Source organism: Diceros bicornis, chromosome 34 (assembly GCF_020826845.1).
Source record: "Diceros bicornis minor isolate mBicDic1 chromosome 34, mDicBic1.mat.cur, whole genome shotgun sequence".
Lineage (NCBI taxonomy): Eukaryota > Metazoa > Chordata > Mammalia > Perissodactyla > Rhinocerotidae > Diceros > Diceros bicornis.
Genome location: NC_080773.1, coordinates 12,127,608 through 12,153,432, shown reverse-complemented (window position 1 = coordinate 12,153,432; position 25,825 = coordinate 12,127,608). Strand labels below are relative to the sequence as shown.

The following is a 25,825-nucleotide window of genomic DNA, read 5'->3' as shown; positions in this document are numbered from 1 at the left end:
TGGGTGAGCCTGTGGAGATTGTCTTCTGATAGCTTCCTTCTTCTCAGTGAAGTCAAAAACAGGGTTACTAGTTGAGAGAAAGGCAATGGGAGCACGTGTTGTAGGTTTGAAAAGTTGCCTACGGCAGTGAATGGACTTAAAAAACAAAAAAGAGTGTTTGCCAGGAGGCATTAAGAACCACTTGAGGTTCATGGTTATAACTTGAAATCGGGACCAGAGTGACAGCAGACTTTTCTCCGCCGCCTTCGGGCAGGCGCAGCTGGGGGACTTCGGGAGGGAGGTGGAGCCGCAGCGCCTGCCGGGAAACTCCCTCCCCCCACAGCTAACCGGGAGCTGGGATCCCCCTGCCGCCTCCACCTTTCCTCAGGAACTTCGAGGAGGCAGAGAGACGAAAGAAGGCCCCGGACGATGCACACTGGAAACTGAAGTCTCCCAGCGTCGCGGATGTTCCCGTCACCTCCCCCAATATCGTCTCCACTCCCATCACTTGTCGCAGGCAACGCTCGGGAAGCGGGCGGGCTTGATGCGGCGGTAAAGCCCAAGGAGCTTCCCCGCGAGCATCGTGGGAACTGCAGTCCCCAAGGCGAGGCACATTGAGGGCGTTAGTCCCCGTCACCTCCCTTCTCTACGATCGCCAGGGGGCGCTGGGGAACAGGCGAGACGGAAGCCAAAGGCGAAGCCCACGGAACTTGGGAGGGATCGCACTGGAAACCGCAGTTTCCTCAACACAGGACTTAACTGCAAACTGGAAAACCCAGCCCCCTGGCCCTCACGTGCCCTGGAAAGAGCGAGAAAGGCATGGCCTAGGGAGCCGCGCCAGGGACACTGGGGAAGGGAGTCCCGCCCCTGCGGCTCAAACTGAGAGTCATAGTCCTCTGGCCGTCGGGAGACTTGTTCCGAGTCCCCGCGCGAAGGGACGGGTCTCCGCCCCGAGGGACATCCCGCACTACTCTGCCCAGCCACCCTTTCACCGTCCTCCCTGTCCTCCCTTCTGGTGTCCCCCTCCGAAGTGGAAGGGGAAGAGGCTCGAGACCCGTAGCGAAAGAAGGCAGAAGAGCGCGTGAGACGGCACGGCAAGCACGGCTTCCGGGCTGGGAAGAGGCTGCAGAGCAGGCCGAGGCCCTGGGGCAGGGGCGTCCGCCCGCCGGCGCGCGCACGCGTCCCGTGAGTCCCTCCCTCCGGGCGCCGCGCGCATCCTAGCTCCGCCCGCTCGCCCCCCCGCACGCACGCACGCACGCCCGCCCGCGTAGCCGATGAGTCGCGCGTGTTTTCCCGCCAAAATCCGGCGGTGCGTTTCCCCGCCGGAGCAGGGCGGAGGTGAGGCCCTCGCTGAGGGTCGGGAGGGCGCGGAAGGCAGCGGTTGCTGCGGCTCAGATATGCGTGCCTGCTCCCGACCAGCCCGCTCCCGACATGCGTTCCTCACGTCGTCCATTCCGAAGGCAGGCGGACGGGGAGGGCGGCGGGGCCGGGCTTGCCTTCTGGTCGCCGCCCTGCCGCCTGTTTGCCCCTGTGAGGGGTGGTGCGAAAAGAAGCCAGGACACGCGGGCTACTGTTGGGTACCGCTCTGTTTCCTACCAGGTGGTTTTCTACTAGGGGTGGCTTCTGAGGGCTTGGGGGGCCGGGCGTCGTGGTGTACAGGGCGCAAGGAGACCCTTCATAACCACGAAGAGCCTGCTTTGCGCACGCGCCCTGATGCAGGGCCCCTGTCACAAAGGCCGCGCCTGCTGCGCAGCTCCGGCGACTGTGGCGCGATAGCCGCGAACATGCCCGAGTGTCGCTGTCCTGCCCTGCCACGTTCCAGCTGTGGGGCTGGAGGAGGGTGTAATGGTACCTTTAAGTAGGGCTGCCACGTTCGGCAAATAAAAATGCGGCACATCCTGTTAAGTTTGAATTTCAATTAAAAAATGAATTTTTTTTTAAGCGTAAGCTTGTCCCAAATAGCATCTGAAATTCACATTTAACTAGGAATCAAATTCAAACTTCACTGTATTTTATCTGGCAACTCTGATTTAAGGCATGAAAATGTCCTTAGAACAGTGCCTGGCGTGTGTAAACATGCAATAAGGTTTATTTCTATAAAAAAAAATAAGATTTATTTATATAAAAAGGCCAAACTCCTCCCACCGCACCCCCCCCCAAGACATTAGTGCCTCTAGTCGTTTGGCTGTACTGTCTGACATGGCCAGCCCTCAGAAAGCCACTCTGTCATCCAAGGTCAGTTTAAATGCCCTGTCCACCCCACTGCCCTAGAGTGACCCCGCTCCGCCATCGCCGAGGGCCAGATTCCCCCTGCCTTCCAGCACTTGGCACACTCATGTGGGGATTTTCAAGTTCTTAGTAAGGCTGGTGCTGTGTCACTGGACACAGGGTGGGGTGAGGGGTGCGGGAGTCTGAACCATTATGATGTTGGAGCCCGTGACACTCTTTCTTTAGGAAGCTGTGACTAGAGTCTGTCTCCTAGAATTAGGGGCATATTATCTTCTGTGAGGATCAAGGTGTGTGAGCCAGGAGAGAATGAAGAGGGAACGGGGAAGCCTATGTTAGTAACAGGTTTTCCCAACTTGGAGAATGTACATTGAGTGGCATTGGTCCCACTGAGCTCATTAAGACACTGAAGAGGCGGAATGTAGGATTATAAATGTAAGTCTATTTGATTCTCAAGTTTCCCTTTCCATCTCTCCTCTTCTGCCTCAATCTCAGCCTGCCCCGTCACTTCTCTCACAGTAATGGCACTCTGAATTTACATTGCACGTTTGCATTATAAAGCCTTTTGAATTTCGTTATCTCACTTTATTTCTTAAAGGCTTTAGTAGCGGAAAAAGAGAGGGCCCTTCCTCTCTGAGACCAAGAGGGGTTAAAGGGAAATGCCTGACTCTGCAAACCTCGTGGGATGGAACATTAGCCCAGCATTTAGACAGAAGTGTCAGGCACTTGCCATTTTCCCAGTCAGAGCTCCTGGTCTTATGTCACCAGAGGAGACTTTAGGGAGTCTCTGAGATCGTGGGATCTAACCCTTCCTTCTCTTCACATCAGCTTGGTGTAGCAGCCCGTTCTCTCTCGTCTGTATTTTCACTCTCCCTTCTTAATGGCTCCTTCCTGCTGATATTTAAACATCTTTAATTATCTCATTTAAAAAAACCTCTTCCCTCCAGGGGCCAATTATTTGGTATTCCCAGACATATCCTTGAGAGTTGTATGCAGGATTTGGAGAGTTTAAACTTTACTCGGGTGGAAATTGAAGGGAGGTAGTAACTGTGGCCAGGTGGAAGAAAAATGCTTGGATTGTTCAGCTAGGGATGGGAATACCAAGGCGGGCCTCCATAGCACTCTGGTGCCAGCTTGGAGCTGTTTGCCCTGGTTCTCAGCAAGATCAGTACAGAAATTCAGAGTAAGCATTTAGGAACTTTTATAGCAATTTCACAGAGTAATCTTATGCCTGTTGAACTTAGTAATGAAAAATCTGCAGTTAAAAAAAAAGTCTTTCCTTGACCCTGCATACTCTTCTACCTCTCTCCTCTCTTTCTCCCCTTCTCCCTCTTTCTCTTTCATCCCCAAGCTTTTGAAAAGCTACACTTAAGTGGTCTTGAGTTTCTTACTTTTCATTTACTCCTCAGATCCCTCCAATCTGACTTTAGGAATCTCTACTCTGATTTGATGTATTCAAATGGACTAACCAAGAGTAAGAGCAGGTACGGAGGAGAGATCATCAGTTTGATTTTGGATTTGTTGAGGTGGTTATGGAACATCTGAATGAAGAGATTTGGAAATGTGGGTCTGGGGATCAGGAGAAGGTCCGGGTTGGAAACAAGTATATGAAAATGACCAACCTATAGGGACAGCTGAAGCCAGGTATCTGGAGGAGTATCCCCAGAGGGGAGTATGCAGCATAGAAGGAGACTTGATAAGCAGGTGTTTATGGGGAAGCACACTGAGAAGGAGCAACTATAGAGAGAGAGGATGTTCTCCCAGACACCAGAGGAGAGTCTCCTGAAGGTAGGTCCCCCGTAGCAGAGAGGTCAAGTAAGACAAACCGAAGAGAGTTTTCTGCTTTTAAGGATTTATCTTATCTCATGAATCCTTAATAGGGCCGGCCCCGTGGCTTAGCGGTTAAGTGCGCGCACTCCGCTGCTGGCGGCCCGGGTTCGATCCCAGGCGCACACCAACGCACCGCTTCTCCGGCCATGCTGAGGCCGCGTCCCACATACAGCAACTAGAAGGACGTGCAGCTATGATATACAACTATCTACTGGGGCTTTGGGGGAAAAATAAATAAATAAAATAAAATAAAAAAAAATCCTTAATAATCCAGGGTAATCTCCCTATTTAAAGGTCTATAACCTTGATTACATCTGCCAAGTCCCTTTTGTCATGAAATTTAACATATTCACAGGTTCTAGGGATTAGGTCATGGACATCTTTGTGGGGCCATTCTGCCTACCACAATGCCCTTCTCATAGGTTGTTTTAAGTATTAAACAAAGATAGATAGATAGATATAGATATATGTGTAACACTTTACATATAGTAGGCCCTCAGTATATCCCCTTAGCTCTGGAGAGACTTTTCACCCCAGGCCTTCTAATCATATGTACCTGCCTTGTAAAGGTTCCTCCTTGTGAAAAAAAAAAAACAAACCCACCACTGACGTTCCAGGAAAGCTGCCTGTCCTCTGAAGGTTCCTATCTCAATATATGAAGCACACATCTCCCTCTCCAGGGCCTTGGAGTCAGGTCTTGTTGTTACATATCCTTGTTATACACTGTCCCCAACATTTTCTACAGCTGTAATTTGCTCTCAATTTAGAGAAGTTGCAGAAAAGTATACAGAATAGAGCAAAAATAGAGCAAATACTCATGTCCCCACAACTCAGAATTTCACACTTGAAATTCATTGTAATCAGTTTTTTTGTATTAATTTTGCATTAATTTTCCAGTATCTGGATGCATTCACTTAGCATATTTTCAAGGTTCATCCACGTTGTAACATGTACCAGTACTTCATTCCTTTTTTGCCTGAATAATATTCCTTTGTATATGTATATATATACCAAATTTTGTTTATCCATTCATGGATTGATGGACATGTAGACTGTTTCTACTTTTTGGGCTATTATGAAAAATGCTACTGTGAATATTCATGTATAAATTTTTGAGCGAAGATATTTTTCTTTTAAGACTATTTTTTTAGAGCACTTTTAGGTTTATAATAAAATTGAGAAGAAGATACAGAGATTTCCCATATACTCTCTACTCCCACACCTGCATAGCCTCCCCCATTATCATCATTCACCTGAATGGTACATTTTTTTTTACCACGGATGAACCCACACTGACACATTGTAATCACTCAAAGTCTGTAGTTTACCTTAGGGTTCACTCTTGATGTTGTACTACATTCTATGGGTTTGGACAAAAGTATAATGACATGTATCCATCATTATAATATCATAAGAGTATTTTTACTGCCCTAAGAATCCTCTGTGCTCTGTCTATTCATCTCTGCCACCCCAACTCTGACAAACACTGATTTTTTTATGGTCTCCATTATTTTGCCTTTTCAAGAATATCATATAGTTGGAATTATACAGTAATTATATGTAGCCTTTTCAGATTGGCTTCCTTCACTTAGTAATATGCATTTAAGTTTCCTCCGTGTCTTTTCATGGCTTGATAGCTCATTTCATTTTATAGCTGAATAACATTCCATTGTTTGGATATACCGCAGTTTATTTTTCCGTTCACCTACTGAAGGACATCTCAGTTACTTCCAATTATGGCAGCTTGGTTATAATTTCTCCACATCCTTGCGAACACTTGTTATTTTCCATTTTTAAAAATTATAGTCATCCTAGGGCCGGCCCCGTGGCTTAGCGGTTAAGTGCGTGGGCTCTGCTGCTGGCGGCCTGGGTTCGGATCCTGGGTGCGCACCAATGCACCGCTTCTCCGGCCATGCTGAGACCGTGTCCCACATACAGCAACTAGAAGGATGTACAACTATGACATACAATTATCTACTGGGGCTTTGGGGGAAAAAAATAAATAAAATTAAAAAAAAATTATAGTCATCCTAGTGGATATGAAGTGGTATCTCATTGTGGTTTTTATTTGTTATTTCCCCAATGACTAACAATGTTGAGCATCTTTTCATGTGGGTATTGCCCATTTGTATATCTTCTCTGGAGAAATGTCTTTTTAAATCCTTAGCCTATTTTTAATTTGAGTTACTTGTCTTTTTATTATAACAGTTCTTTATATATTATAGATACTGTTCCCTCACCAGATAGATGATTTGCAAATATTTTCTCCCATTCTGTGGGTTGTCTTTTTACTTTTTTGATAATCTTCTTTGATGTACAAAAGTTTTTGATGAAGTCCAATTTATCTTTTTTTTCCCCTTTGGTTGATTGTGGTTTAGATGTCATATCTACGAAACCATCGTGTACTCCAAGGTCAGAAAGATTTATACCTATGTTTTCTTCTAAAAGGTTTTAGAGTTTTAGCTCTTACATTTAGGTATTTGATCCATTTTGAGCTAATTTTTGTATATGGTGTGAGATAGGAGTCCAAATTCATTAGTTTGCATTTGGATATTCAGTTGTCCCAGCATCATTTGTTGAAAATACTTATTTTCTAAGTAATTCTGTCTATTTCTGTTTCTTTTTGTTTTTCCCATTTTTATTCTCTATATTCTTTACTGAGTTTTTCTCCCTTGTGTTTCTTCAAGTTTTGTCCTTATATTTATGGTATTTGATTTTTCTTCCATTTCTGCCTGCTCACCTTTTATCCTACTCTGTTGTTTTACCATCTCTTTCCTTAGTTCTTGTATTTTTGCTTTGTGATCTTCCATCATAGAGATAATTAAATTATTAAAATTTTTTCATTCATGACAAAATATTTAGTGATAATTTTTATCTGATCCATTATAGCAGTTTTCTAGTGAATGCTCTTCATATATTCACTTATTTTTTATTCTTTTCTTTTTTTTTTTTTTAAAGATTTTATTTATTTATTTTTTCCCCCCAAAGCCCCAGTAGATAGTTGTGTGTCATAGCTGCACATCCTTCTAGTTGCTGTATGTGGGATGCGGCCTCAGCATGGCCAGAGAAGCAGCGCGTCGGTGCGAGCCCGGGATCCGAACCCGGGTCACCAGCAGTGGAGCGCACTCACTTAACCACTAAGCCACGGGGCCGGCCCTATTCTTTTCCTTCATAGTTCTTTTTGTAGCTTTGGATTAACGTAGCACTAGTTCCTTTCTTCTTGCACATCGTTGTCTGAGTTGGGTTTTCCTGGACTGGTTCTTTGTAAGAGGTTCCTTGGTGTGTTGAGGGGTCAGGGTAGAGTTCCAGGCTAGCTGGTTTTGGCAACATTAAAGTTCATTTCTTGTCTTCAGTCACATTTATGGCTTTTATAAGGGACTGAGCAGCTCTACTTCCTCTGCTTCTGCTTCCCAGTTTCTTGCAGTTGTAGTTACAAGTAGGAGGTATAGAGTCTCACCTTTATGAAACTTAATTTTCCTGGAGTTTTTTTTTTAGATCTGCCTCTGTTTGTCCCTCTTTTGCTCAAATTTCTCTCCATAGTTTCTTATTTCCAATTTCTTTGTCATAGTAGCCCCTGATTTCAGCTGCCTTTCTCAGCCCTTACATGTAATTTGTTATCTACAGATTAAATTTATCTCCTGGTTCTGCTGAATGTTGAGTTTGCAAAGATCTTTTTATTCTCCTTATTGCTTTTAGATGATGTTCAGGAACAGGACGCCATGGTAATAATGATACTTTAAAGTTTTTGTTTTTACATTTTAGATTTGACTCATTAACAGCATGCAACTATACTTTATTCATTTAAAAAATCTAATTTGAGAATTTGTCTTTTATCTAATGAGTTTAGTCTGTATGTATTATAGTAATGACATATTTAGAATTGTTTCTATCACCTTATTTCTTTCTACTTATCATACTTCCTTTTTCCTTCCTATGTTTTGTCTTATATTTCTGCTATTGGATTAATTTGTATTTCCTTTATTTTCTATCCCCTTTCCCTAACTAGTTAAATCATACATTCTATTTGTTTCTTTCCTTTTGGTGGTTTCCTTAGCATTTTTGTGTGCGTGTGTGTGAGGAAGGTCGGCCCTGAGCCAATATCTGCCAATCCTCCTCTTTTTGCTGAGGAAGACTGGCCCTGGGCCAACATCCACGCCCATCCTCCTCCACTTTATATGGGATGCCACCACAGCATGGCTTGACAAGTGGTGCGTCGGTGCGCGCCTGGGATCCGAACCGGCGAACCCCGGGCCACTGCAGCGGAGCATGCGCACTTAACCGCTTGCGCCACCGGGCTGGCCCCTCCTTAGCATTTTTAATATACACATATAACACGATGTTAAATGTGACTTTCAGTGTTCTGGGAATTTCATTTAAGAACAATAGATGTCAGAGAACCTATGCAGAGCATGCTAAGAGATTGTGAAGGAGATTTTTGTGACCCTTAGCTCATTACCCTCTCAGGTGTAGATTTATAAGTGATGATTTCTTTAGACAGAATTGTTGGTATGCTCTGTAGTGTTTCTCCTTCCCTCTTCTCTTCCTTGTCAGTCCAAGTGAGGTAGATGTCAAAGAATCATGTGGAGAATTTGATGGGTATACCTTGGAATTTGGAGGTGTATATGTTCCTGACTCGTGCCTGGAAAAATGTTTAAAGGTGTGTAAGCTTTCAGGAAGTGGAGCACGAGCCAGCTCTGTCTATGGCAGTCTCTCTCTCCAAGGTAATGGAGGGGTCTCAGTTCCAGCTCCCTATCTCTTATGGGCCTAAGTCCTAACTCTTCTCTTTGCCAGGACAATACTACCCTAGGTCCAGCCCTTATGGTCAGTGTGGGGCTCTGATAACTACACCTCCTCAGGACCATCACAGAAGCAGTTTGCTCTTATTGCTGTGTCGTTTTCCCCACCTCTTCGTTTCTGGCTCCTGGAATTCAGCCACTTGTTATTTTATCTAGAATTTCCAGGAGTTTGTAGTGAGAGGCTTTCAGGTTATTTTAGTTTTTACTGAGTTTGTAGTGAGAGGCTTTCAGGCTTTTGCCAAAACTAGATGTCTATTTTAACTTGTTCAGTGTTTGCCTTCCATAATAAATGGTAAACTCCATGCTGGCAGATAATCTTTCCTGGTCAGTGTTTTCTCTCCAGCTCTCAGCACAGAGCCTGGCATATAATGAGCGCTGAGTAAATATTTGTTGAACAAGTGAGTGACTTTCACATACATGAAGGCTTCAGTAGTGAAGAAGGATAGATATAATTATGTCTACAAAATTTAGTCTACAAACATGAGCATCCCAGTGAAGAGAGTTATGGGAGGGCTGGAAAGCCAGGCTCCTCTATCATTTCAGCTTTGCTATAAGTGACTCACCTAAGCTCACCCAACAGCTTTCTTTTGCCACAGATTTTCCTGTTTCTAGACTTCACGAAACTCCCGCTTCACTCCTATCGTCTTTTAAAAATCAAATTTATTTAGGTATAATTCACATGTAATAAAGTGTACCCATTTTAAGTGTATGTTTAGATGAGTTCTGACAAATTTATATACCCATGTACCTACTAGTACAGTCAAGATGTGGAACAGTCCCATCACTGCAAGGAGTTCTCTTTCACACCTTCCCAGGCAATCCCCCAAACTCTTAGCACTAGGTAACCACTGATCTGCTCTCTGTCCCTATAGGTTAATTACTCTTTTCTAGAATTTAATATAAATGGAATCATACATTATGTGCTCTTTGGTGTCTGACTTCTACTAACTATAATGTTTTTGAGATTCATCCATGTTCTTGCAAGTATCAGTAGTTCGTTCTCCCCCCTATCTTTTTGAAACAAGAGTCCCTCCTGTTTCTAAAGGAGTACTTTTGCTTCTGCCCTTCTCTAACTTTCCTTGTCGCTCTTCCCTCTCTCAATTCCCTTAATTTCCAGTCTATCATCAGATGTTGTGATTGTCACTTTTATCTTCCACAGGTTCTATAATCCAAGATGTCTGTAAAGAGCTGGAATAACACAAGGATGTCATCTTCACCCAGACTTATTCCTAAGTGGGAGGACTTGAAACTCCTCATAAATAATATCCAGAAGGATATAAAGGTGATGTGTATGAGAGAGATGCACATGGTGGGCTTGGACGAATTATCTGTCCATGCTAAGGCAGCCTGTGGCATGGGCAACACGTGAGCAGCTTTGGAAGGGCCCTCCCATACCGCTGAACAACTCCCCGTTCTAGATTAAGATGATAACGTGAGTTATAATTAGAACACATTCTGCTGCAAAAAACAGAAAATGGACTTATGTGGATTAAATAAGCAGGAGGCATCTTTGTTGTACATGTTGTCAAGGACCCTGTTCTTTTTCTTTCTTCTTCACCATCCTTAATGTTTTAGCTTATTATCTGAAGATTACAAGATAGTTGCTGCACTACCAGGTATCAGCTTTAAATTGCAAGTCGGTAGAAGAGAGAAGGTCAGAGAGCCCAGAGCTGTGCCATCGAGTACCACAGTGCCACTCTCTATTGCCAGAATCTCTGGGTCCATGATCGTCCTAAACAAGATCCGAGTTTTGTTGGGATGGAAGGAGGGGGAAGACGAAGGAAGGGGGATTTATAGAGAGTAGGCAACAGTAGTGCCAGGCACAGATACATTGCTTGGGTTTAAGATAGTCTTTTAGTGTCCTCTGTAGAAAAACATTGATATTGCTGAATGAGTGAACTAATTGTTTGTACACGAAGTCTGGAAAGAAGAAAAGGAATGATGATTAACTAATGGAATAAGGGGTATGTAAATGAGCTTTCTGATTCACTGAAGAGGGATGGAGGATTGGGAGCTCAGACACCAGGGTCCTTTCTCTCAACTCTGCTGCTCTCACTGAATCAGTAATGACAATGGGTACTAGAAGCTCTCCAGCTCTCTGTATTCTGTACTCTCTCAGAATACACGAAGATCTGAAAATGAGAAATACAGGGAGAAGAGAGATTCTGAGTTGCAGACAATGGCCTCAGTATAGTCTGAAATCTTTTGCGGACACAGGAAGCAGGCATGATGGACATTTTGAGTAAAGAAGTATTAATACTTTAGTTTAATTCAGTATTTTACCTTCCAGCTTAAGTGGTCATAGCACAAATTCTTATGCAGAAAAACTTGGAGAGTTAGATTCATGGAGCATTGTTCAAGAGGCAGGTGTAGCATAAGTATCTGCTGAGAAGAGGGACCTCAAAAGTAAACTTCGTGAGCCTCAATTTTGGCTGATCAGTATGAGGAGTTCATGTATTTATATCCTAGATATATGCCATGTCACTGGAATGTAGTGTGCATTGTACATGTTCTACTGTGTTACATGTTGAAAGGTATATATCTCCCTTGATAGATGCACACACACAAAGCCCATTGGGTCAGAATGCAGAATGTTAGAGCTGAAGCACAGCTAACTCCATGTTGTGAATAGCACACGTTTCCCTTGGATGCACACAGGAGTAGTGAAGGAGGTGCATGCCACAGGTCTAGCTGTTGCACGTGGTGGGCATTCTATGTCTGTGAAGTATGAGTTTCCCGTAGGCAGTATATCATGACTGTGATTGTGACAGGAGTGGTGCTTTGGGTGTAGGCGGGAACTTTGAAGAGTTGTTCCAACTGTGACAGGTAGAGATATTTGCCAAGGTTGGGGTCTTTTGTCACACTTGCATAGGATTGTATTCCTTTCTTTTGAAGCATTTATTTGTTTTCTGCAGTCATTTGTTAGTGGTTTGTTTAATGTCTGTTTCCTCCACTGGACTCTTATCTTTTGAGAGCTAAGGCTGTGACTGTTTTGCTCAGCATCGTATCCCCAATGTTTGTTATAGAACATATCAGCCTTTCTCAAATGTGGCTCCTCATGTGAACCACGGAACACAGAAAGTGATCTGAGGGGCTGTTTTCTCAGTTCTCTTAAGGTACATAACTAGTAGCATTCTAGATGCATACAAGAGACATTAATTCATTGTGTAGAATGGATACTTGAGGACATTAGGGCTTACTTCTCCTGTGGAACCTTGGTTGAGAAAGGCTGAAGGTACCTTGATGAATTAGGATGTATTCTGAGAGTGAGGGAGGGATGACTCCCCAAAGAGTGCTTTCCAGTAGTAGGGTGAATAAATGTTGGTTAGCTAAACAATAACAAATGTCCCTCAATAAATATTTATTAAATGAATGAGTGAGTGGGGACTCAGGCCTCTTAGCTCAGGCCACTCTTCTCTCTCAGGCTGATGGAAAACCAAAGAATGATGTGGTCGTACTGAGTGACTGGCCTGAGACTCTATACCAGGAGCCTCACCATCCCCAGAGCAAGCCTTTCATCTGCTTCTACTCCATGAATGTCAACTATTTTGTCTCCTTAAACTGGGTGGAACCGAGTTCAAAACAAATGCAGGTAAAGCTACCTCATCTTTTTTTTTCTCCTTCTTAATCCACTTTACATGCATCATACCTAAACTGCCCTCATCTCAAAATTATGAGGGTGATTCTGAGTTAGCTCATTTTAATATCCATCTCCATAGCCCAATTTGACCTGGATGGAGTGGTTCTTCTTCACCTCTGGTCATCAGAATTCATATTCCCCATAAAGTAGACTGAAGGCTAAAGAAAGAGCCATAAGCATGGTGCTTCTATCATGTACCCAACTCTTAGTACCAGGAAACTCCCCAAGTCAAGCTGTCCAGTCTTTCCTTAGCCCCACAAGAGGGAACAGGGATCTAAACATGCAGCCCTTTCCTACCCCTCACTACGGGGAGATAATCTGCCTCCATGGTCAGGCTTTCCTCTTTCATCCTCTTCTAGGCAGTACTTTGGGTACAGAAAAAAGATGGAGAAATGGAAGGAAAGATACAGAAGATGAAGTTTCATGTGATGGATCAAGTGCCACCCATCAAAGCAATGGTCCACACAGGGTCCTACCATATGTTAATTGCTTACTGTGGCGACATGCGCCTGTGGCTCTTCGAAGATCACCATCGAGCATTCACATCTCTGGGTACAGTGCCCTGTCGTTTCTCCATCAGCTGCCTCTGCTACGACTCAGAAACTGAGATGCTGCTCTCTGGTACCTTAGGGGCCGTGGTTACCTGGTTTATCTTACCAAATGGCCAGGGGCTCCAGATGGCACAAACAGTGCCCATGCCTGGCCGGGAGCTTGTGCAGGGCTTTTCCCTGAATGGCCCCCAGGGCTCCCTCCTGGCTCTTTGTGAGAATAAGGTGAGGGTCTTCACTCACCAGGGTCAGGGCTGGCTGGAAGAGGTAAAGAAGTTCACTCCCGTAGCCAGTGGCTCCTCCATCACCTGCTCATTCACTTGTGTCTCTCAGGGCTATTTCTATGCTGGAAACAGGGACGGAGAGATCCATGCTTGGGGTCTAGACCGGGGTAACTTCCTCCACAGTTTCCAGGCCCATTCCTCATCAGTGATATGTGTCCATAGCCGGCCAGAGACCCACACCTTACTAACAGCGGGCAGTGAGGGCATAGTGAGGGAATGGAATCTTGCCTTTGGAAACTTGCTGCGGCAGCTGGATATCGATGAGGATCTGCAGCAACTGCAGTTTATTGATAACACCACTTTTTTCTGCCAGACTACCCATACTTTCTCATTGCACCATCTGCCCTACTTTTATAGCCTCTTCAATGTCTGTGGTTCTGCTCCCCAGCAGGTGCAGCGGGTCTGCTGCGGCCATAATTGGACTCGAATCCTGTGTGCCACTAAGGATGGTTTGCTGCGCTTCTTGTCTCCAGTAACAGGAGATCTCCTGGTTATCACCTGGCCTCTACTTGTCATGGATCAGGCTGTGGCTTGGGCCTATGACCCAGACAGAGAGGAGCTCTTTGTGGCAACAGACAGTTCAGAGGTGCTGGTGTTTGATGCAACACGCTCTCCTTGCACAGCCAAGTATCTTGTGTGCACTTCTGTAAACCCTGGGGATAGAGTAAGATGCCTGGCCTATGGGCAGTCCTGTTTGGGCAAGGGCCTAGGAGGATTGATGTTCTGTGGGCATGAGAGTGGCATTGTGAGAATCCTCTCCCACTATAGCTGTGCCCGAACAGAGACGACTGTTCACTCTGGGGCTGTATTGGTGTTGTCTACCCTGGAAGGTCCCCAGGAGAACTCCTTGCTCTGTTCCTATGGCACGGATAACGTCATCCACCTGACAGAAGCTGTGCTTCAGAACAAGGTAATCCTGCAGCCTGTCAGCAAAATTCTCTGTAGCTGTCCCCTAAAACATGTGATACTCTTGCCGGGTTCTGTTGGGGCGATCACTGAGAATCACTGCTGGCATCTCTGGCACTACCAAGATTTTCTGACATCTTCAGAATCAAAACAAAGCTCTATGTTGAAAGAGACAAAATGCCTGCATGAGTGTGCCATCAGTTCATTTGATGTCTGCCTTTCCTTGAAACTTTTTGTCACGGGGGGCATTGATGGCTCAGTCCGGATCTGGGACTTCCATGGTAGACTCATAACTGAGTTGGACTCAGCATTGCATTTTGGCCCACTCTGCTTTGCCAATAATCGGGGTGATCTGCTTTTGACTTTCAACCAGAGCCTTTACCTGGTATCCTGCTTAAAATTGCTCCATCCAGCTCAGCTGATTCACCTCACTATCCTAAACATTGCTGATGAAATACAAGAAGTCCCTAAACTGTTCCTGCCTAGCTTCTTCTTTTCTTTTGAAACAGTATTTTTACCCAAATTTGTCTACCTTGGACAAGGGCTGCAGGAATTACAGGGACTAGAGGCCCTTGTTAACAAGCGAGTCATTGCCTTCGACAATACTGTGCCCCATGTTGTAGAGGAAGAAAGATTTATGTCCTCTGTGATTACAGAGGGACCCAAACTGCATTTTTTGGAGGATAAGGATGTTGATTTTTCTACTCTTGACCCCAAACATAATCGTCCCCTACATGTGGTTCCTGCTCAGTTACGGCTGGCTGGCTGGGATGGATTGAACCCCTACCATATATTACAGTGCTTCTTTGGTCATGGACGGCAATGGCCCTTTGCTCCTGATGGCTACATCCCCAACTCAGTGATCCGTGCCCGCCTTTGGCCTGAGGGTACCCCAATCTTCCTACGCTGTGATATGTACCCATCCTACCAAGATAAGGACTGGGACATGACTGAACTGTCACCTAGGACTCTAGTAAAAGAGAAAATCTCAATGAGTAAACGGGAGAATAAACCCAAGCAGTGGAAACGAACTTTCTTAGATGTTCTTGTAAGCATGAGAAACCAAAATTGGATGGTAAGAAACTTAGATGAAGGACGTATAAATAATTTAATCGAGGCCATCCTCAACCTCACAATTTGCTGTTCTGTAGAGCAATACAAGAAATATATTCATGTCTTGGCACAAATTTTTGCCACTTATCAAGTGTCTGCAAAGTTGCGCTCTGAGGCTGCCTGTCGCCTCCTTGAAGATACAACCTATTACAATCCATGGATCCGTGAGCTAGCCTGGGAGGGGCTAGAAAGGCTAGGCCTCATGAGCCATCTCTTTGCTATTCCCCTGGCTATGGGATTGATGGACAGTGATGAAAATGTGCGGACTAAGGCCTTATACCTTATGATAAGAGTCACAGGCATCCAAACTAAGACCATGCTGGTAGGCCTGCTCAAGAAACAAGACACTCTCCAGGAAATGCAGTAAGTTGGTGGTGACCTTCGTCCCTTCTGTTCCTTCTAGCTCCTAACCTCCAGAATCTGATGGCTTCTTCTCCTTTTCTACAACTCTGTCTATTCTTTTCTTCCCCCTATGTTCTTTGTTTTTATTCACATTTTCCCCCAGTGCCTCCCCTTTTCTTCTGAGCATTGGCTAGCCTGCTCGTCCATTATTTCCTTACTTCCTTAAATTCCTTAACACTCAAGTCCACAAATCTCCCAACCAAAGAAGCATCTTGTGTCACCCTGACTACTCTATTCCTTGCTATCTTTGATTCTTTCTTCTTTATCCATCCTTTACTTCAGACTACTCTGTCCTAAGTGGCTACTTATTTCTGCCTCTTTCATTAGTTTTCCCTCCTCCCCTCTCTCCCTCTGCCCCTCTCCTCCTCTCCTTCTTCCTTCTCTTCCTCTTTTTCTTCTTCAAATCTTGTTTTATTGCTGGCTCAGTATTATCTTTCTTTTCCCTTGACTTTTGTAGGCAGCAATTTATTGGAGAAGCCTCTCTGGACCAGCTTCTGGGGATTCAAGCTAAAGATATCCAGTTCCTCCTTACTCACGTGGAGCGGCGGTTAAATGAAAACCTGACCTTGTCAAGTAGAGACCAACCAGTTACTTTTTCTTTAGATATATCAAGGGGTGGTGAACTTGAGGCCCTTGCCGAAGAAACACTCATACCTTTGTCAGAACCTGAAAGGATCACTAAGCCGAGGAAGAGAATGACACGTGTTCAAGCAAGGAGCAGAAATCTTAGTATGTATGGGGTAATATGTGGCACTCCATACCCCATGGGTAATTGGTGCCCACCTCAGGGCACCAAAAGGCAGAGTCTATAAGGCCTGTAAGGCCAACGTATATAAAAAGATTCCAGTGGGAACAGAGTTAAGTAAGGAGAATCCTTTTCACAGAAAGTAAACTTCCTGGGAAAGACCTACCCCACAACAAATACCAATGTCTTATTTCTTTAGGATATGGAAGCTGGGATGAAACAGCAAGCATTTCCGTACCATAAAGCCTCAGTCCCCTTTGCCTTTGTACCTCTTACGGTAGTTCATTGAACTAGATATTACAAAGGATCTCACTCAGGACCTCTGTGTTTTTCTTAACTATTTTTCTCCCAATATCTCTGCAGTTGAAAAGGATCTGAAAGTTTCCAGGAAGCGGAGACAGACAGAATTTGTAAAGTTTAGCCCTGTGTTGGTGCCTTCGGAAGATGAAGTTGAACAAAGAGACGCCAAGAAATCAGGGCAAATTGACACCCAGGATATTGCCTTAGAACCAGAGCCAACACTAAGTACTTTCAGCCCAGTCGGATCCCAAAAGGACGTTGAATCACAGGAGGTCATGTTGGAGGCCACAGAAGCCATGGAAGCCACAGAAGCCATGGAAACCACAGAAGCCATGGAAGCCACAGAAGCCCTGGAGGTCACAGAGGTTATGAAGGCCGTAGATCAACATGGCATGAAAGACTATGGCGAGGTGATCCCTAAGCTGGAAAGACAAGAATACATGAAAAGGCTTTGGAAAAGGGCCATGAAAAAAAGCCTCAAAAAAGCAGATGTGAAATTGAAAAAGAAAAAATATTCAAAGGATATTTCCGAGATAACTGTAGAAGAGCCCAAAGAAGAAGTCATACAAGTTACTGAGCAAGAAAAAGATATAGGGAAGAAACCTAAAAAGAGTGCCCGTGGTTTGGCTGGGACCCCTGGACGCATAGGTAGAACAGACACTAGGTCTTGGCGGGATGACATTTGCTACCTTGTCACCTCAAGGATAGCAAGTTCCCATCCAGGAATGTTAAGGGATCTGGGTCAAGAATTGGTGGACTTGGCTCAGGTGATGCTTGCTTCCCGACAGCCCAGCTGGGATCTCTTCCAAGAGATCTGCCCCTATTTAAAGGACTCATCAGAATTGGATGACAGAGTGGTGGAAGAGCCACCTGTCATGACAGAAAAAGTGGTTAAAGAGGTCAAGGAAGAAGGGACAGTAGGATTGAGAGAACAAGGGGGTAAAACCATATTAAAGAAGGGCAAGGCATTTTCTCAAGTAGTCAAGAAAAAGAAAGTTGCTTTCTTAGAAGATCACCTAGTCTTAGAGAAAAGGAAATTTAAAAAAAGAGTAAAAGAGCTGGCCATGCAAGAAGGGAAAATAGCTGAGGAAGAAAGGAAACTGAGGAAGCCAGAGAGGAAATTAATGCAGAGAAAGGAGAAACTGACCAAGGATAAGAAGAAACTGACCCATCAAAAAGAAAAAATAGCTTTGGAAGAAGAAATACTGGCTTCCCCACAAAACAAATTAACCAAAAAATTAGGCCTAAGAGAAAAGAAACGGACTAGAAGAAAGGGGAGACTTCTAGGGAAAAGAAAGCAAGTGACTTTGAAAGAGGGGAAGACAACCCCAGAAAGGAGGAAGTGGGACTGGGAGCAGATTATGCTGGCCCACGAAGAAGGCATGTGGGCCCAGGAAGAGAGGTTGCCTGTCTGGGAAGAGAGGAAGTTGTCCCAGGAAGAGGAGGAGCTGGGTGAAAAAGAGGAGGAGCTGGGTGAGGAAGAGGAGGAGCTGGGTGAAAAAGAGGAGGAGCTGAGTGAGGAAGAGGAGGAGCTGGGTGAAAAAGAGGAGGAGCTGGGTGAGGAAGAGGAGGAGCTGGGTGAAAAAGAGGAGGAGCTGAGTGAGGAAGAGGAGGAACTAATCCTGGACATAAAGAAACAAGCTGAAGAAAGGAAAAAGTCCCACAAAAAGAAGAAACACATCCAGGGTATGGAGAAACATGTTGAGGAAGAGGCCTGGAAAAGGGGGAAATTGGCCCAGCAAGAGGAACATTTGTCTAGAGAAGAGGAAGGACTGTCTGAGGAAGAGGGAAAACAGGAATTAAAAAGGGACAGCCTGGCAAAGCAAGAGATTAAATTGACCCAAGAAAAGAAGAAATGGTTAGTAAAGGAGAAAAAAGAGGCCCATACAAAGAAGCAAATCCAAGAAAAGAAAAAACAAGTTGGGAAACAAGAGGAAGAAGAGCAGAAAGAGAGGCAGGCTAAGAAAGAGGAGAAACAGGCCAAGGACAAACAATTAACCTGGAAAAGAAAGAAACTGGGCCTAGAAGAGGAGGAAGAATTTGGGGAAATGGAGAAATTCTCACAACAAGAAGATAAACAGACCCAGAAAAAGGCGAGAAAACCTTGGGAAAAGGAGAGAAGGGCCCAGAAAGAGGAGAAAACAATTGAGAAAAAGAGACAACAGGCCAGGAGAAAAAAGAAAATGGACCTAGGAGAGGAGGAACAGGCTGGAGAAATGGAGAAATGGCCACAGAAAGAAAAGAAACAGGCCCAGAAAGACAAGAGATGGGATCAGAAAGAGGAGAAATTGGCTCAAAAAGCAGAGAAAGAGGCTGAGGGCAAAAAACGGGCCAGAGAAACAATGCAACTAGTCCCAGAAGAGGAGAAAAAGAAGGAGGAAATTGAGGAAGTGTCCCAAAAAGAAAAGAAACAGGCCATGGAAAAAGAGAAACAAGCTAAGAAAGAGGAGAAATGGGTTGGAAAAGATAAGAAAGCCATTGAGGAAAAAAAACAACGGACCCGCATTAAAGAGCAACTAGCCCAACAAGAGGAGAAACATGCCCAGAAAGAGAGAATATGGAGTCTGAAAGAGGGAAAAAAGAGTGAGCAAAAAAAACAATGGGCCTGGGAAAAAGAGGAATTGTCCCTAGAAGACGAGGAACAAGCTGGTGATATGGAGAAAAAGTCCCAGGAAAAAGAGCAAAAGACATTGGAGAAAAGACTGATCCAGGAAGATAGTAAACTCGCCAAGGAAGACAGGCATATTGCTAAGAAAGAAAAGGCAATAGCCAGGGAGGGAATTGGCATAACTAAGAGAAAGAAAAAAATAACCCAAGAAAAGAAAGAAATTATGAAGGAAGAGGGCAAACTGTCCCAGGAAGAGAGGAAATTGGCCTATGACATTAGGACCAAAGAGACAGGTGTTGCCAAGAAAAAAAAGAAAAGAACCAAAGAGGAGAGAATACAGGCAATGAGGAAACTGGATATGGAAAAGGGTTCTGAAGAAAAAGAGGCTAGTTCCAGGGAAAAAGATACAAAGAAGAAAGAGAGTCACCTGTTGAGGATCCTGGCTAAAACAATTAGAGAATTCAGTACAGTGCCATTGGAAGAAATAGAAATACCTGAGAAAGAGAGATCATCCACTATGGGAAGGAGTGAAATTGATGACCAGAGGGGGGATTTTTTTAAGGAACAGGTGGAAATAACCAAAGAAGAGAAGGAACTAGCTCAGAAAGAGAGAAAACTAGAATATGATAGACTGGCTACCAGAGAGAGAACACTGACTGATGAAGAGAGCCTGGAGGAGGACCAAAGGTTATTAGAGAAGGTCCAGGAAAAGATGCTATTAGATAAAATCCAGGTAGAGAGTTTGTTAAAGGAGGTCCAGGAGCAAAATCTGTTAGGAAAAAAGCAGCTAAAGAAGCTTCTGAAGAGAACTGAGAATAAACTAGAAAAGACCCAGGCAAAGTGGTTATTAGAGAATATCAGAGATACAATGTTTGAGAGCTTATCTGAAAGCTTGACTGAGAAGGAAACAAAGGAAGGTCCAACTAAGAAAGGGAAAGAGGAGAGCCTCACTGAGGAAGGAGAAGAGGAGGAGGTTCTGCCCAAGAAAGAGAAGGGGAAATATCTGATTAAGAAGAAGAAAAAGAAGGTAAGCCTAAGTGAAGAGAAATTGGAAGAGAACTTGACTAAGAAGCATAAGGAAAAGAGTTCAACCCAAAGAAGGAAAAAGGAAAAGAGATTGACTCAGGAGAAAGAGAGGCTGAGGAGGAAGAAAAAAGAGGGCCCACATGAGGAAGAGAAGGAGCAGGTCAGCCAGGAGGAGGAGGAGCACCTGAGCATGGAGGAGGAGGAGAGCCTGCATGAGGAGAAGGAGAGTCTGAGTGAGGAGGAGGAGGAGAGCCTGAGTGAGGAGGAGGAGGAGAGTCTGCGTGAGGAGGAAGAGGAGAGCCTGAGTGAGGAGGAGGAGGAGAGTCTGCGTGAGGAGGAGGAGGAGAGCCTGAGTGAGGAGGAGGAGGAGAGCCTGAGTGAGGAGGAGGAGGAGAGCCTGAGTGAGGAGGAGGAGGAGAGTCTGCGTGAGGAGGAGGAGGAGAGCCTGAGTGAGGAGAAGGAGAGCCTGAGTGAGGAGGAGAAGAAGAGCCTGACTGAGGAGGAGGAGGAGAGTCTGCGTGAGGAGGAGGAGGAGAGCCTGAGTGAGGAGGAGGAGGAGAGCCTGAGTGAGGAGGAGGAGGAGAGTCTGAGTGAGGAGGAGGAGGAGAGTCTGAGTGAGGAGGAGGAGGAGAGCCTGAGTAAGGAGGAGGAGGAGGAGAGCTTGAGTGAAGATGAGAAAAAGGAGGGCAGGCTTATGGAGGCAATGCTCTCAGAAGAGGAGAGAGTACTGAAAACAGAGCTCTCAAAGGAAGAAGTGAGTTTACGGAGGCTAGTGATAGAAGGTGAGGTTCTTGCTGAGGAAAGGGAGGGTACAGTTAGAAGGGAAATACCTTTTAAGAAAGAGAGATTGCTTGATGGAAAGAGAGATCCCACACTTATGGATAAGGCTGTGTGGTCAACAGTTCTGAAGAGCCCCTTCAAAATACCACTCCCAGTAGCCCTGGGAAAAAAAGAGGGAATGCCCCTGAAAGTGTTAGGGGATCATCTGGATTTGGAAGGACAGGAAAGTCAACTTCTTGGGGCACACCCCATGACAAGTTCATGGGGAAGACAGGAGGCTATGCTCTTGGAGAAAGCCAGGGGTGTGTTTTTACAAGTCATGGAAACAGACTTAGAGACTCAGTTCCCGGAAGGCCTCCACAGGCCAGAGTCCCACTTACCTGATACCATGAAACCACAAAAACTTGAACACAGGCCCAGAGGCGGCAGGGGGAAGTGGTTCTTGACATATCAGGATTCTCTGATGGGGAAAATTGAGGACCAAGCCCCAGCCCCAGCCCCATCCCCATCCCTTACCTCTATGCCGGCCAAAAGTCCATGCTACTCAGAAGCAAGCGTCTCAGATGAGGACTGGATTAATAATGCCTTAATAAGGCTGGAAGCAGGAGAACAACTTTCCAGGGACAGTTTCCATAGACTGAGCCAGCTCCTTAGACACTTCACTTCAAAGGGATACTTGAAAGGGATGAATCTGTCCAATCTTAAAGCCATTGCTAAACACCTCAGGCAGAACCTAGAGGTAAGTCACACAGATATATCACAAACCTATAAGGATGTTTTGAGTCCAGTGCACTTAAAAGTGATCCCTCCAATTAGAAGAAAAGAAGAAGGGAGCTGGCTAGAGCCATTCCCTATCCCTGAACCAGTGTTCCCATCCACTACCAAGAGGACTCGAACCCCCCAAGCTCTCAAATGGCATCTCTTAGCTGAGTCCTACAGGAACAAGCAGGCACAACAGTTATCCACTGCTGTCAAGGAGATAAAGCAGCTTTACCCAATCAGAAAGGATGTTCCTACAGCTGTCCATCCCTCTGTGGGTAAAAAATCCCTGCCTCTGATATTCCAGAAGGACTTCTGGACCTTGAAGGGGGGGGGTGAGCTCCCCAAATTTCACAAGGCAAAGAAGAAAGCACTGCCCACCCCTGTACCAGTGTTACTATCAACCACCAAGAGGATTCAAGTCCCAAAGGCTATAAATTGGCATCTTTTAGGAGAACCTCACAGGAGTGCGCGGGCACAGCAGATATCCAATGCTCTCAAAGACATGAGAACGCAACACTTTTATCCTGACACAAGAGACATTTTCACAGGTGCCCATGCCTCTGTGGACAAACAAACTCTAGCACTGGTGTTCCAGAAGGATCTCAGGGCTTTTAAGGGTAAAGGCAGGCCCCTCAAGTTGCCCCAGTTGGAGAAGAAGGCACAGCCCATCTCTAAAAAAAAGGAAGAGGTGCCCCAATGGGAGACATTTGTGGCACTGTACCATGTTTTGCGGATGTTACAGGAGCGATATGCAAAAGACAGTGCTGCTTGGATGGAACAGTTCTACCACCTCATGGACCTGTACCAACTTAAGTCGCCCCGAATCCAGAAGCTGCTACTACAGTTGCTGCAGAGAAAGGAACTCCAACCCCAAGAGACCATCTACAAAAAGGCCCTGAAAACCAAGGAGCTGGTACTTGGTGAGCGGTTATTCTGTGGCCTGTTTTGTGGTGATTCCCATGCCCCTGCAGGTCGCCTCAAGTTCCAGGATGTTGTACCCCTGCCTGGGCAGAACAAGGTGCATACTATCAAGCCTGTGGGCATCGCCCAGTATGGGTTCCTAGAACTTGCCTGGAAAAGCCTACCTCAAGTCAATCCTTACCTTATCGAGAGGCTGCCCAACATCCCTACTCCTCCTCTCTGATTTGGCTTAATATGAGGACTTTGGGGTCTTATTGGAAAATGAGCCTGGGCCACAGGTTTTAAGCCTCCTTACTTGTTCCCCACTTCAAGGTGGGGCTTGACAAGGACTCGTCTTCATTCAGCTTCAGAAACCTGCTACTATCTACTGAATAAAATGAGTAACAAATATTCTGGCTTTTTCCTCTTCCTCCAAGCCTAGAATCCCCTGGAAAGTAGCCAGAGAAAACAGATAACCTTTGTTCCAAGAGGGACAATTTTTTCAGTCAGTGGCCTCATCCTTTGGAGGGCAGGGGCCAGTACTTGGTCACCTTTTGATAGAAAAGTCTGTCCTGGCACTCAAACTCTTTGGCTACTATTTCCTTCCCTCAGAGGATCTTGGAGGGAGACTGTCTGGCACAGGTGGGCGTTTATTTAGCATTACTATGAGAGGAAGCAGAGGAGACCCATAATTTTGCCCCTTTGTAAACTTTGATCTTGACTTAAGTTCCTCAACATCTCTAAGCCTCAGTGTTCTCATCTACATAATGGAGATATAGTGAAGTAATGGTTAAGAATGCCAACCTTGAATTCAGAAGAAATCTCATTACAGTCCTTGCTCCACCATTTGTTAGCTCTTTAATCTTAGTTTTTGGTTTCCTCAAAGTAAAATGGTGATAATAATGCCTACGTTAGTGAAATGCTTAACACAGTTCCTAGAATATAGTTCTCTCTCTCTCTCTCTCTAATGGATAGCTAATTTAATGGGAGACAGTGTGTGGATGACAATGTGGGTTCTAGATTCAAAGCAGCATTTGAATCCCTGCCTTTCAACTTGTAATCTTGAGCCAGTGATTTCACCTTGCTAAGCTTCAGTTTTATCATGTGCAAAATGGGGTTCACTGTGAGGCTCAAATGAGATTCTGGCTATGCCCATTTTAGTGTACTGGGAATATAGGAGAGGAACTGAAGGCTAGAGGAGGGGCCTGGGACCTCAAGGAAGTTTGGAGGTACCTTAGGAGAGGGGACAGAGCTCAAGAAGAGAGCCTGCAAGAGCAAGGGAGGAGCTGGGGCATGAAGGAGATGCTTGGAAGCCCAAGGGAAGATCTTGGGCATAAGAAATCAGAGTCCTGAGAGAGGTGACAGATTCTAAGGGAAAGCTTGGGAGCCCAGGAGATCACAAGTTTGGGATTACTGGAAAGAAACCCTGGAGCAGGAGTCACATCTCAGGGGAGAGGTCTGGAGTCCAACAGATTTTTGTATATTGATTTTCTATCCTGCAACTTTACTGCATTTGTTTATTCCAACAGATTTTTTTTGGAGGCTTTAGGGTTTTCTCTCTATGATATCATGTCATCTGCAAAGAGAGAAAGTTTTACTTCTTCTTTTCCAATTTGGATGCCTTTTATTTCTTTTTCTTGCTTAATTGCTCTGGCTAAGACTCCCAGTACTATGTTGAATAAAAGTGGCAAGAGTGGGCATCCTAGTCTTGTTCCTGATCTTACAGGAAAAGCTTTCAGTCTTTCACCACTGAGTATGATGTTAGCTGTGGGCTCATTATATATGGCTTTTATTATGTTGAGATATGTTCCCTCTACACCCACTTTCTTGAGTTTTTATCATGAATGGATATTGAATTTTGTCAAATGTTTTTTCTGCATCTATTGAGATGATCATATATTTATTCTTCATTTTGTTAAAATGGTGTATTACATTGATTGATTTGCAGATGTTGAATCATCCTTGCATCCCTGGAATAAATCCCCCTTGATCATGGAGTATAATATTTTTAATGTATTTTGTATTCGTTTGCTAATATTTTGTTTGAGGATTTTTGTATCTGTGATCATCAGGGATATTGGTCTGTAATTTTCTTTTCTTATAGTGGCCTTGTCTGGTTTTGGTATCAGGGTAATGACGGCCTTGTAAAATGAGTTTGGAAGTGTTCCCTCCTCTTCTGTTCTTTGGAAGAGTTGGAGAAGGATTACAATTAGTCCTTCTTTAAATGTTTGGTAATAATTGATTTTCATTGTTCCAGCCGAGGATTCATCTTTTTTCAATACTGGAAAATTCTCAAATGTTAACATTTTGCTTATTTCCTCTCCCTCATTCACTCTTTTGCTTCCTTCTAGAAATCTGATTTCATGTAGGTTGGCACTTCTCATTCAATGACATTGCCTCCTGGCCTCTCGTAATTTCTCTATCCAAGTTACCTTCTCTTTAATTTCCTCTAATCTAATTGTTACTCATTTTCTTTTCAGCTGTGTCAAACCAGTTAACTGCTTTAAGGTCTATCTTGTCTTTTTCAAACCTGTCTGGTGTTTTTAATAGTATTTTCTTTCCCCATGGTTTTTATATCAATTGTCAGTTATTGTTTCAACAATAGTTGCAGTATAATCTCCAAACAGTATTTACACTTTCTGATGGGAGGAAGAGTGTGAATTCTGCAGTTTATTGCGTCCACTGAAATTTATTCATAGCGGACTGTTTTCTTGAATGTTTTCTAATTTTGGACTGAGCTCAAGATAAGTGAGGTTTTCCCTGTTGAAAATCTCAGAGGAATAGCTTAAATAGAAGTGATTTTTTCCCCCTGCCTTGTACCCTATGTTTTGCGCCAGTTGGGAAGTTTTATTTGTTGATTCCTGGTTTGATATTTCTATATCTTGCAGCTAAAATAAACTCATACCTAAAACCCAAGGAAGATTCTTAATTTATAAAAACTATATACCTATAAATTAGTATAAATACTAATACTTATAAT

The 25,825-nt window shown here is 44.5% G+C and overlaps 1 protein-coding gene across 1 annotated transcript; it reads left to right on the top strand.

The window, feature by feature from the left end:
* The first annotated feature begins 9,965 nt into the window (after positions 1-9,965).
* Positions 9,966-16,588, top strand: LOC131396781 (WD repeat-containing protein 87-like). The gene is made up of 4 exons (XM_058529177.1): positions 9,966-10,113; positions 12,256-12,423; positions 12,831-15,685; positions 16,182-16,588. Exons 1-4 carry the CDS (start codon positions 10,006-10,008, stop codon positions 16,534-16,536), a joined length of 3,486 nt encoding a protein of 1,161 aa, XP_058385160.1. The 5' UTR covers positions 9,966-10,005; the 3' UTR covers positions 16,537-16,588.
* Positions 16,589-25,825: the final 9,237 nt, after the last annotated feature.